The following is a 13,799-nucleotide window of genomic DNA, read 5'->3' as shown; positions in this document are numbered from 1 at the left end:
TTTGGTCTGTTGATAGCGAAAAGGAGTTGTAGAATAGCGACGACGAGCGATATCTATTGCTCCACGCGACTCGTACCGGCGCAGTGAAAATCTTGGCGGCAAAGTACGCCCCTTCCATTCGTGTTTTTATTCATCGCAACTTAACGCACTGGGAATAACTCTGTTTTTTGCCAAATGAGAGAAAATAGTATTTCTATATGAAAGCACGAGGTGCGCGGTATTGTACTCTTTATTTTTTTTTTTTTTGGTCACGGAAAACAGGTGCACGTTACTATCGAGGGAGCGTTAGAATCGAGTAAATACGGTAATTAATAGTAGTATTGCAGACGATGCTGTAAAGCGCCGCGTCTGGGCACGAAAAATTATGTACGATGCCCCCGTTACCCGAACACCCGTCAGAGCCCCAATGCAATGCTACTGCTAATCGTTAGGATAGGAAACGAAAGTGATGTCACAGACTACTTTCTCGTGATGCGTTCCCAGCCTTTGTCAATGATAATCATGTTCATGGTATTTTTTATCAAACATTTGCAATGTTGTCGTCTTTTAAATGTTTCAGTGCTTCAGCTTTAACTGTGAAGCAGCAATGAAAGGCAAAGGAAGTTGGTCAATCGAGAAAAGAAGGAATGACCTAAATTCGACAGGTCAAACTTTCTCGAAGAACTGCCATTCGCACACTGAGTAACCAACTTATTCAGTCTTCGAAAAAGCTGCCAGATCGATATTACTGGAGACGCGTTATATTAACTGTCCAATCCCTCTCGGATTGTTGAAAACTTCATGCTAAGTATAGACTAATTATAGGCATATTCTGTTGCCGTACCAACATCAGTGATTTCAGTGGCGCGCTGAACCTTGAAATAAGCTAATTAAACTTTGCTACCTGGATCGATTATTTATTTCACTGATTCATTGATTGACCGATCGATTCGTTTATTCCTTTGGGCGACGTAGTTTCTGGATTATTTTGACCAGCCAAAGTGGCGATTCGGGCGAGTTGGCTACGCATCGCGAAATAGATTTTGCGCTAAGAGAAACGGATGGGGTACAGGTCACACGAGCGCTTCGTGTGTCCTATACTCCTTTTCTTTGTCCGCCTCTTCTAGCGCAAAATCCATTTCGCAATGTGTTTTGACCAGCCGTTCTTTAACGCACGCTTATACCTAAACGCACAAGCGTGTTTCTGGTGTGCCTCTTGTCGGAACGCGACCGCCGAGCCCGGAAATTGAGCCACGACGTTACGCGCTTAAAGTATAATCCCAAAGCCATGAGATACCATGGTGGGTAGCTTAGGTACCACTAAAATAGCACACGACGAGGCACTAGTCAAATTTTGCAAACATTTCCAAATTTAAGTGTCACAACACTACCCCATGTGTATTCTACAGCCTTGGGCAACTGCCGATAATTACAGGTGATATGCATTACTCACGCAAAATTTTAGAAACCTTGACTGTAACTCAGTGCGCGCGCGTGGTGTATTCTAGCCTGGTAGCACGTACAATCTACCACAAAAGCTTAGCGATCGCGGGTTCTAAGAAAAGGCTGAAGTTTCGAGCAGCCTGGAAACAGTATGGCCAGCAAAACCATACATCACAATGCCTTTCGTATAAACTATATTGTAGAGGCTATAAGTGTATATACGAGACTGCGCTGTGAGGCTGTGGAGATATTCAGCTATTTCTCAGATCCGGTGGTCCATAAAAAATTGTGATTGGACTGTACTACTAGTTCGCAGTGCCAATAAGCCCACCTCCCCCCCAAGTCTAAGCTTTGTGATTACCCGCCGACCGACCTAAATACTGGAAAATTCTGGCGAGATGGTTACCTAGGCCATTTGCTATGGGCGACACTGCTGGGGTCGAGTTTCGGTGGTTCAGGATGGGCTTTGGCGGCGTCGAATTGGCCAATGGCACAGACTTTGGTATGATCACGTCCAGCGACTTGCGAGGCGTCGACGAAAGCACTTCCTTGTTTGTCTGAGGAACCGGCTGATAATCACTGTTCACCCGGCTGAAGCTGACAGCTAGAACCAAGGAAAAGGATAGAAATAAAAAAAAAGAAGTCATTGACACGAAATTGACACATTGACACGAAAGCGCTACAGGTTAAAAGAGCACCTGAAAACAATAGAAGGATAACTCAAAGAAGTCCCAGGAGTTTTCATGGCTGCTGCCGACTGTATACTGCATGCATATTAAACATTACTTTTGTTTTAAATACCAAGACGTAGTACCCGCGACACAAAGTAGCTTGTTCAGTGAATGATATTATCTAAAGCTGCAAGCATTGCCAATGTGCACTGTTTCATTGTGTATTTTTTCGCGTCTTCGCAACAATATGCAAGAGTTATTTCAAATAGCGAAAGATACCTACAGTCCTATCGGTGCGGCTCACTTAAGAATGAAATGTGAACAGCGCCACCTTCTGAATAACGAGTTATAGCAAACAGGTAAAACAAGGATTTCCGATATCATGTGAGAAAACGACAAATGTGTGCAATCACTTAGAAGCAAACGTCGACACTCGCCCGGTCTCCCACACCTGCTGGCACAATTCTTAAGTGACCCCTTTTAGGCTTTACGCAAGCATGATTTGTTACTGGGAAAGTTAACATTTGATGAAGCCATTGCAGCACTATTAGGACAAAGACCAGAGAACCCCACACCCCAGGCGCCCCGTGGTGTCTCGCTCTCTGTTCTTTACCTAAGGTCGACCAACCTTTGGCGGGTGAGTTGACCTTGCGCCTGGGAGTCGGCCGTGCCGGATTGTAGGTGGGTCCCTGCCGGAAGTAAGTGAGGTCCTCGCGCAACTTCTGGTGCTTATGACGCTTCTGCAGTCGCCAGGCGTAGAGGAATACCCCGATCAGCACCACGATGAGCACGACACCCATGATGACCGCCACTCCTGCGAGAACGCCGACGGCGAAGACAGCGTGACCGGACATATGTACAGTAGCCAATGGGAATCGAAATTCGGGATATTTAACTACGACAGCAATTATACGGACAATCCAGGCACGATTGCGCCGTCGCCGTGATGTTCCACATAAAGTTCGAGTGCGATAAGGTCATAGCGCGCCACGCGCACCGTATGCAGCGGGTACGATGGAAAGCGTGCGAGAGTGAGCCGAGAAGTATTGACCCCTTTCGCGGAGCAGTTTGTTCTAGAGAAACGAGATGGCGCTTTCGGCGGCACACCGTATGTCGCCTCAGCGACAGCGCACGAATACGAAACCATTATCGCTTCCATTTTGCTTCTGTGCGATCAGCTATCGGAAATGCAACTGAATTTTCGCTACCGCACTGTGCCCAATCATGCCGGATATAAATTATGTGGATTGAAGACATGTGCAGTAGTTGGTTGCAAAAGTAGTCACTGGCCTATTAAGGAATGGAATGAATCTGTGTAGCCAAATTCGCCGACCGTTGCTACAACTGCCCGTACGTGTTGTTTCCAGCACTTCGAGATGCACGGCTTTCTTCGAGAATACAGAAATTTGCTCATCCGCCAACGTTGTATCGGTAACTTTCGAAGAAACTGCTTCAGCCTCGAAACATCGGCAAGAGTGAGTACCGCTCGTTAAAGAACGACAAAGGGAGTAGCGCCGCTTCCCGTCATAGAACATATCTCGCACAGTATCTGCGTACATCTACCCCAAATGGCACGGCATCTTACGCCCACTCTATCGCCAACGTGTCAGTAAGTGAATGGAGGCACACTTGAATATATGCGCACCATATACGCACAATAAATGACGGACTACACCGATAGCGCACGAATGTTCGAAGCTGAATGTTTCGTGACGGTCGACAAGAGTAACCGAGTTACTAGCGATAATACACTTTTGCTACAAGGTATTACAATGTACAAAACGGCTACGTTTCAAGCTTTGCGCGCAGCAAGAACAAATATATCTGAACTGAGCACACCCCCGAGCGATTAGGCACATATAATCAGATAGAGACCACACCAAAGAAATTTACTGATTCAGAAATGTGACAAGCCGCTGCTTCAAAATTTTTGCCAAGTGTAAATACTGAAGCGCAAGACACACTAATCCTGATTCAATCCACGAGCGGAAATATTGGATGGCTTGGAATTCATAGTTAGCCACGCTTTTAAAACAAGCGCCATATACGCTGCTCGTGCCCTTTGAACATGGCTTAATCAGCTTCCAAAGCGCTTTTGCATGTTCTCAGAAGCTGTGGCCATAGCTTCGTGTCGTCCACGCAGTCACCGTCTATGATATCTCCCGAAAGAAAGGTTTGCTAAGCCGCACAGGTGTCACGCATAGCCATTGTAATCGGAGGCACGCGAGCCAAGGAATGGATGCGTCACCACGTGATCAAACATGGCAGCGCCCACGAGATCGCCACGAAGAGGGTCGATATGGTGGCGTAATGCGCGCCGTTTACTCGCGTGCTCAATGTTGTAAGTCACGTGATTAAGCGCCCATTATAGAAGGCGTGAGCGCTCGTCTTCTCCCCTATGCCGGCAATGGCTGTCATGAGATGAACCTCTCTTTTTCATCACATTATTATTTGTGGGCACTTGCGCGCCCCGGGATTATGCAGCAAGTAATGTCAACATCTATGATTTACGGATCTTGTGTTCCGCAGAAAAGTTGAATTTCCGAACAGTTTGTGCTTCTAGCCAGTAAAAAGCTACAAATGCTATGCTAGTCGCCCATAATATGGTGTATCGACAGCGTTCAACCAGACAGTGCCAAGCCGTGAGTTAAGAACCTACCGTATAGTCAAGGTGGACGACTGGGCGTGTTGGTATAGCGTATTATAGGCTGGATTGCGCAACATTTTGACGAGACACACAGAGCAGAAACACACACCACAAGCGCTTTGTGTTGTGCGTTTCTCTTTTGTGTGTCTCGTCAAAATGTTGCGCAATCCAACCTACACTACCGTATAGCTTTGGGCGCGCTGGTCGCAATAAGAAAGAATATAACTTTTTATTGCGCGAACTCCTGTACAGAAAAACGGGCGACACTCAAATGACAACGGCGACAACCTTTGTCAGTTGTCGAATCTGAACTCACGATTGAAGCCCATAGGCCATAAAGTTTCGTACAAATTTTACTAGAAAGAGCTCTGGCACTAGTGTCTGCGGCAGCTCCAAGTATAGCGGCTCAGCCAGCGTGGGAACGATGGTTGAATTGAATGGAATTATGGGGTTTTACGCGCCAAAACCACTTTCTGATTATGAGGCACGCCGTAGTGGAGGAATCCAGAAATTTCGACCACCTGGGGTTCTTTAACGTGCACCTAAATCTAAGTACACTGGTGTTTTCGCGTTTCGCCCCCATCGAAATGCGGCCGCCGTGGCCGGGATTCGATCCCGCGACCTTGTGCTCAGCAGCCTAACACCATAGCCACTGAGCAACCACGGCGGGTGACGATGGTTAGTAGTTGAATTTGTCTAAACTTGGTCCTTATGACTCCAAAATGCTTCGTGACTCTCCAAACTGATTGTGTGGAGAAAATATCGCGTCACCGGACCACAATTTGCAATTTTGAAGAATGCGCGCACAGACTGATTGCCTTCTGCGTCTAGAAAATTAATATTACTTCAAAATTATGGCGGATAAAAGCGGATAAAGCACAGTAAGTAGAGCCACAAGAACGTCTGAAGCCACAAGCGCGAAGACAATAAAAATCCATGTCCTTACCATCACTCCCATGATGGCTGAACGAGAGGAGCGCCAGAGTTTCCTCTCATAATTGTAGTAGGACACTCTATACCGTAGGCTATTTATGCATATATCTACGTACATTTCTGAGTAATCTCACCTGCTCGCGTACATTCGAGGATGTACAACACCGCTCCCGTGGCGCACGCAATCTGATTCGATGCGATTTCGCTAATTCGACACGACTTCGTTACAGAATCGGCGACCACTTTAAAAAAAAAGATTTGCAACAGTAGGCGTGTCGAGCACCGAGAGACAAGTGAATAACAGTGATAATCTCGTGTAAGACAAAACAAAAGATGTTTGTAAATACTAGCGCAGGCTTGGATTCCCGTTACCCAGGGTGCGAAAATATTTATGTTTTTTTCTCACATCTCACGCCCCACAACCTTCTGACCTCGATAAGCATGTTAAGGCCTCCGTGTAATTTCAGGCCCCCAGGCAGTCGGCCTTAACGACCGCTCCTTGACAGGAACCACTCCGCTATGTAAAACAATCTTAGGCTCGAAGCTTTCTCCTCCCTTCCACTGAGTTGAGCCCAGCGCCGCCTCTCGAGTGAGGCAGACGCTACGCATCTCAACCACTGCCGCGAAGTGTCAATGAAGCTTCTTCTCCACCTCGTTCTTCAGATGAGGTGGAGTGTCAAGTGAAGAAACGTTCCAGAATGCGCGAGACTGCCAACACTCGTCTTTCTCACATGCATAACCTCAGTTAGCTCGTCGGAGAAAGAGAAGGATGCGTTTTGCGGAGTGCACTTACGCGTGCTGGTTGCCTTCGCGTAGAGGAGTTTGGTTGCTTGCGGATGGAAGGAGTTGTGCTTGTAGGGAACCAGGACGGGGTTCGTCTTGTGCCACTCCGGTACGCTGACCTGTGAACAAGGACTCGTGAACTTGCATTCCCTGTATACGTACAGGGATCGCCTGCACTGCGTGTCAAAACTGCACGTGCAAATATTTACTATCGCAATTAGGCTGACCTAATTCGCTTTAACGTGAAGTTCAATCTGTAGCTATACAGTACACGTCGCTAAACGTCACGGAATACCTTCTTGCCAAATTCTTTCTTGGCAGCACACCCGCACAACCTGTTTCATTTAGGACGATATAATTCGGTCGAAGCTGAATTACACTGATTGTCTCACTGAGAGTGAAAGAATAATGATGCTGACCGAATAAAGTATTGTTTTCATTGAAGTACGTTGCAAATTGCAGGCATCGTCAAAGAACAGCTTCCGTGATTAAAAATTACACTGAAATTACATTTTAGCTAAACAAGGCAGTGCGAAGTGTGTGAGGGGGCCTCCGTGATCGCTACTACTGGCGGAATACGAGACATTGAGAATAGAACGACTGTTTTATGATCTACGCCAACTGCTGTTAGTACAGTAAAAGCCGAGAGTTTCTAGTACTCTCTGTGCCCCATGTGTTTCAGGCAGATGTACATAAGTGAAGGAACTAGCAGCTTTAAAGCACGGTATCGCAGTTACATTTGTGTCAAAGAACGTGCACCATTAAGTGCCCGCATTCGTGAATCGACATAATGTTGGTAATAGTTTCGCAGAACGCACAGCTCGCTTTGCTGTAGTCGTAGAAGACCAAGTAGAAAGTAATTAAATTCAAATTTATCGTTGTACTTTAAGTCTTTAGGATAAGTGTTCTAGTGAACAATATGCTTATGTTTTGCTTTCCTCCAGCTTAATCACGCAAAAAAGCAAATGCGATCGCGGAACTGTGTTTAGGAGCGCTGTTACCAGTGCGCTTCCCCTCCGTAGCATTCTCTCGATTGCCACGAAACGTCGTCCGTTAGTATAGTAAAACGTTACGTCCACAGATGGCGCAGAATTTTACACCCAATTTGGGCATCACTCTCTTGAATGAAAAAGGTCAGTTACCGCTGGCGGCTTGAAGATGGCCTCTGTCTTGTCTCCGATGATGGTGGCGAACTCGGCGCACCTTCCTTCCCGCAAGGTGCCGTAAACTTTGACTTTCTCCAGCGCCCCCTTCTGGTAGCCGAAGTAAGTTTCCAGTGGGCGAATGTTGAGCGTCCGCAGCTCCACAACCACGTCTGGAGTGCAAAAAACAAGCACGAAAAGAAAGCGATAATAGGCATGGTGCCGGTCGGTCTGGTCGGCCCAACTAAAATAACTCCAAACCCGTTGAGAGAACTGACGAAGGTCTTACGAGACCAGCGAATTTCTCCGGACAACAGTGTACATAAAATGAGGAAAGACAGAGGGAGAGAACATAGGAAAGGCAGGGACGTTAACTGGAAAGAATACCGTTAGCTACCTTGCACGTTGGGAAATAGAAACAAGATTGAAGGAGACGCTGAGGTAGAAATTGAAACGGGCACGCGAAATTTTGAGACAGCCCACGTCCCTCTCAAAGGCTATACCTCGCAGGCCCGCAGATTGCGGCTCTACGCTAGGGACAGAAAATGCGAAAAAAAGAAAAAAAATATGCAATTTGCGACCAATTACAATGAGATGAAATACTTGTATAAAAGGTCGCTGCCAACAGACTGTCAAGCTGGTAGTAGCCAAAAATTTGAATCCTGTACCACCCTGCCACATAGCTTCTCGAGTTCCCCGTGGGCGTCGCTGCCTTGTTACGCGTTCAATTAGCATTAGGGCTGAAAAAGTTGAGCCAGAAGTAAGGCTATTGAAAAGGCGTTGATGCCTTTTCAAAGGCATCGATACATTTACGCCATATAGTCCCTAGTGGTAAACCTTCCTCTGTGATCACTGAGGCATGCTAGATCCGTAGCTATAACGACATAGTTTCCTAAAAAAAATTACCAGAGGGAACTCTGGCGCTATGTCTACGGGAGCTGCAAACATGGTGGTTCAGCAAGCATAATAACGAGTAGAGTTCATGGATTTGCCTAAACTTCGACCGTCTGGATTCAAACGGCCTTGCAACTTTAGAAATTCATCATTTCCAATATAATGTTGCATTATGAATGTCACAATGCACAACGATTATGCATCTTCGCAGAGTCTCATTGCCTTCCGCGTACAGAAATATAGCATTGCTTCAAAATTTACGTCGATCGGCGGTGCAAAAGTCCACGCCGCAACGACGGTACCCTCTAATTAACTTATACAAATCTCGAAGGCTATGCTTTTGCGTAGCCTTCGTTGTAAACACGTGACAAAAGCAAACAAATCGAGATAACACACCAGGCAGATGAAGCGCATCATATTCATAATCACGTGCAGGTGTGTGAAAGTCAGCCTTACGTATCCTTAATGAAGTATGAACGTCCGTATCTGAACCATATCACTGCAGTTCAGCAAAGGTGGCATTTTGAATCAATCAGAGAGGCGTCGCAGCCACCTGGGCCAAACAGAGTTGATAAGATAGTGAATTGGACAGTATGGCGGAGCTTCACGGTGAACAGAATAGCCGCCCTGGCCTTTCAGATACTCTATAAACAGTCACTTTTTTTTGTTTCTGTTTCTCCACACACGACATTTTGACGCATTGATTTCCGTACTTCTCGCGGATGTAAGGATATTTAACCTTACGTGTGTGGTGTAAATGTGTTACTATAAAGGTTTTAGTTGCTTCCTTCAGTTAGTGGTGTGTCCCACTTTGTATAAGATCGTCACATGGTATAAAACCTTGCATTGAAAGACTGCCCTTGCACCGTTTCTTCTTTGCACGTCTGCGTCTGTTTGTTGCGCCACTGTACAATAATCAGCTCCCCCCCCCCCCCTTGCCCTCGGGTCGCACGGTTTCCATTCCCGATCACAAAGGCACCTCTAACGGCACGTGGACGCCACAGCAAGGAGTCGCACGTGCGACCATTTGCGGTCAGCAGCGGAGCACCACACCAGCGGAGATAACGACGAGCGATCGGCCACACTGACAATCACTTACTAGAGACGCATCCTTGGAAGTCACCGTAGTCGCCGAATCTCGGGTCGCGCTTCGTTCCGCCTACGATAACGAGGCTGGAGCTGATGTCCACCGTGGGTCCCGAAGTGTCTGGGGTAGTGCTGGTCAGGACGTACTCCTTGCCGTCGACCTGACCGAAAAGAAAACGGCAGTGTCTCACCGACAAAGGCATCGTAAGATGCGCCGCTCTTGTGTTCTGCATAGTAGGGTTTGAACGTTTCCATGGCAAAATTTTTGCGTTACTTGAAGCGCATTTCGGTGGGGGCGAAATGCGAAAACACCCGTGTACTTACATTTACGTGCACGTTAAAGAACCCCAGGTAGCCGAAATTTCCGGAGTCTTGCACTACGGCATGCCTCATAATCAGAAAGTGGTTTTGGCACGCAAAACCCCATAATTCAATTCGTTATTTGAAACGAACGCAAAAAGGTGAGGCGTGCAGACAGGACACGAGAAGAGACGTGAACAACCCGAACGCCAACTATCATCTGAAGGGAGCACTCAGGCGAAAAGAAGAAAGAAGACACAAAACTCATCTGCGCAAGCTCTGCAATGGTATCCCCAAGTGTCAGTCGGGTACATGTGCCGGTCTACATGAGAGATAGCTGTTAAGGCACTTAATCTCTTCCTTATGTAAAGTAATCGAAGGCTGACTCACGCACGCACTTCCACAATTATAGATATGCCATGCCTCTACCATAAGACGCGTACCTTCATTCTTGTGCCTGTACAATATCGCGCATTCATCTAACTCTGGCATGCAGTTACAATCTTGGCTATGTAGGGAAAGATTAGATGGCGATCCACCGGTTAACGACCTTTTATGTCCCATTAGCCTCTGATTGATACACCGCCCCGTTTGTTCTACGTGGAACTGGCCACAGCTAAAGGAAACTTTATAAACCACACCCATACGACAGTCAGTAATGCTGTTGTTCTTAGTGTGCTTCACACGACAAATATCTGTTCTTTTTTTGCCTATTACCTGCTCCTTTTTCCTTTGCATGGCAGCGCATATCTTACCTAGCTTATTGGGAGCCGTGAAAGCAACATTAACATCATAGCTACTTGCAACTTTTTAAAGCCTGTGCGATACTGAATAAATGTGCGGAATAGTCACTACTCTTTTTTTGCTATTACTGCTTTCTGTAATCAAGTTCGTCGCCCTCGAAATCAACTTCTTTAGGCGTTCAGCCACGGTATCCACTGCTACGCTAGGATAACCTGCTTCTAATAGGCGCCGGATCTGTGAATTAGAACTGGTGCTCATTTTGTGCATGCAGTATCTGGTGAGAGAAGACTTAAGGCACGACATGGAAATCCTGTTTTTTACTACTTTAAAATGCTTGGATTGAAAATTTAACAACGCCTTCGAAGATCTTGGGGAGTACAGCCAACAGAGCTGATTTTTTTCGTAGACCAAGGAAATGTCTAGAAACTGAATTACGCGTCGCTGAGGAAATTCCTTGGTAAACTTTAATCCTGCTCAATAAAGTTGAAATTGCTCACTTACTGAGGTAGCAGCGGAATCGAATTCTTCCCTATTGCAGAAAATCAGGTAATCATCAAGGTAACGAAATCTCTTGATAACGCAATCACCTAAGGCTTTCTCTAAGCAGCTGTCAACCTTATTCAGGAAAATATCGCTAAGAATAGGGGCAACTTTTGAGCCAATACAAATGCCTGATTTCTGCAGAAACACGCCATCTCTCCACCCAATCAGCGTCGACTTTAAGTACATTGAAAGAATTTCTAGAAAAGCTGCCGTGGAAACACTGCATCTGTCAATAAAAGCCGACTCTTGCACTTGTTTCTAATGCACTCATTTACGGAATTTAGCAACTCGTCATGCGGCAAGGAGTAATACAGGTCTTCTACATCCATACTAAAAGCTGTACGATCACTCAGTACTCCCCAAGATCTTCGAAGGCGTTGCTAAATTTTCAATCCAAGCATTCCGAAGTAGTAAAAAGCAGAATTGCCATGTCGTGCCTTAAGTCTTCTCTCACCAGATCCTGCATGCACAAAACGAGCACCAATTCTAATTCACAGATCCGGCGCCTATTAGAAGCAGCTTATCCTAGCGTAGCAGAGGTCACTGTGGCTGAACGGCTAAAGAAGTCGATTTCGAGGACGACGGACGTGATTACAGAAAGCAGTAATACCAAAAAGGAGTAGTTGCTATTCCGTACATTCATGCAGTATCGCACAGGCTTTAAAATGTTGCAAGTAGATATGATGTTAATGTTGCTTTCACAGCTCCCAATAAGCTAGGTAAGGTATGTGCTGCCGTGCAGAGAAAGAAGGAGCAGGTAAAAGGCAAAAGAAGAACAGATATTTGTCCTGTGAAGCACTATAAGAACAACAGTTTTACTGACAGTCGTATGGGTGTGGTTTATAATGTTCCCTTTAGCTGTGGCCCGTTCTACGTAGGAGAAACGGGGCGGTGTATCAGTCAGAGACTAATGGAACATAAAAGGTCGTTAACCTGTGGATCGCCATCTAATCTTTCCCTACATAGCCAAGATTGTAACTGCACGCCAGAGTTAGACGAATGCGCGATATTGTACAGGCACAAGAATGAAGATACGCGTCTTATGGTAGACGAATGGCATATCTATATTGGTGGAACTGCGTGCGTGAGTCAGCCTTCGATTACTTTACATAAGGAAGAGATTAAGTGCCTTAAGAGCTATCGATCACGTAGACCGGCCCATGTACCCGACTGACACGTGATTATACTATTCCAGAGCTGGCGCTCTTGAGTTCTATGTCTTCTTACTTCTTTTCGCCTCAGTTCTCCCTTCAGTTGATAGTCGGCGTTCGTGTTGTCCACTTCTCTTCTCTTGTGTCCTGTCTGCACGCCTCACCTTTTTGCATAATCAATCCTTGCCAACTAGCTCAGCTTTCTGCCGTTCGAAGCGAACGCATTCATTGCAAGCATATTGCTCTGGTAGTCCTTGTTTGAAAACGATGCATTATCAGCGTTACAGGATGGTAATGACAAGAGACGAAGACGAGGCAAACACGACACGCTGTCTTGTGTCACCGCGTTGTGTGGTACTGCAGTTGAAGATTATGTCGCCGTATCTGTATCCAAACGCTGCCCTTCCGAACCAAGAGACAGCAAATTACGTTAAGAAAACGTTATTAGATTATTAATGTGGATAAAGGAACACTTGTAAAGTGAAATACAGATTTGACAGTTAACATCTTAGCAACGCAATTAAAAGACAAATACAGCGGCAGGACAAGCGCTGACTTCCGACTTCATTTCTTCTAGATGACGGCACATAAAGTTATAAAAGAACTCTGAAAAACCAGCATGAAAAAATGGGGAGGAGACGCGCCGTCTTCCTCCGCGCGGAGAGCTCTGAGGGGAGGGTAGGAAGGGGGCGGGGCGTTTTTCTTTTTTTCACGTCGTCTGTGGGAGCCATGTAGCACAGATAATTTTGTCTGCCTGCCTGCCTGTTTGTTTCTTTGTTTGCTTGTTTGTCTGTTCTGCTTGTACGATTACCAGTGTTTCTTGCATTTGGTTTCCCATGCTTGCTTTACAGCTATATATACTGTCATCCTTAAAAAGAAAGAAACGTACAGTAGCAGGAGGTCGGTGCTCGCCCTGTGGGTTTCGTTGTCCCTGTATTTTATTTGTGCCGTTAATCTGTTCCGGTGAGTTAGCAACAAGCTCATATCAATACTTTGCTTAAGGGTTTCATTGACTGGTTGACTGAGTAGCGACCGTTAGCTTTCGCCTTCACAGTGACATGAGGGCGCGCATGTTCGTAAGCAGAGTCGTAGGCGATGACCCGCCGTGGTTGCCCATCGTGGCTATATAGTGTTGGGCTGCTAAGTACGAGTTCGCGGGATTTAGCTGCACGCTAAAGGATCCCCACCCAAATTATTCCGGAGTCGCCCCTACGGCGTGCCTCACAATGAGATCGTGGTTTCAGCGAGTAAAACGCCGCAATTTAATTTAGAGTCGTAGGCGATGCTCCGAAAGTGATTCTGTCAAGAGAAAGGAAACAGTAAAAGGAACTGACCACAACTCGGGCGTCGTTCTCCACGCGCCGGTAGAGCAGCCAGTGCCTGAAGCCGTCCGCGAAGTTGCCCATCTGCTTTCCGAACACTGTACGAAAGGCTTGTGAAAAACACGGTCAATGACTGAAATGCGGGCCATGCGTCATTAAAA

The 13,799-nt window shown here is 46.2% G+C and overlaps 1 protein-coding gene across 10 annotated transcripts in view; it reads right to left on the bottom strand.

Annotated features, from left to right (window-relative positions):
* axo (axotactin) overlaps positions 1–13,799 on the bottom strand; it is a 206,452-nt gene that overhangs the window by 21,280 nt on the left and 171,373 nt on the right. For 8 of the 10 annotated variants that reach the window (XM_075668599.1, XM_075668597.1, XM_075668605.1 and 5 more), the window contains 6 exons: positions 13,651–13,748; positions 9,592–9,739; positions 7,599–7,771; positions 6,467–6,575; positions 2,722–2,907; positions 1,829–2,026 (listed from right to left, as the gene is read on the bottom strand). In XM_075668599.1, the coding sequence (XP_075524714.1) occupies positions 1,829–2,026; positions 2,722–2,907; positions 6,467–6,575; positions 7,599–7,771; positions 9,592–9,739; positions 13,651–13,748 (912 nt within the window). The remainder of the gene's footprint in view (positions 1–1,828; positions 2,027–2,721; positions 2,908–6,466; positions 6,576–7,598; positions 7,772–9,591; positions 9,740–13,650; positions 13,749–13,799) is intronic. The other 2 variants (XM_075668602.1, XM_075668604.1) reach the window with 1 other exon arrangement.

The sequence above is a fragment of the Dermacentor variabilis genome, chromosome 9, assembly GCF_050947875.1.
Source record: "Dermacentor variabilis isolate Ectoservices chromosome 9, ASM5094787v1, whole genome shotgun sequence".
In the NCBI taxonomy this organism is placed as follows: Eukaryota; Metazoa; Arthropoda; class Arachnida; order Ixodida; family Ixodidae; genus Dermacentor; species Dermacentor variabilis.
Note: the sequence above shows the minus strand (reverse complement) of the source record. Positions and strands in the feature narration are given on the sequence as shown.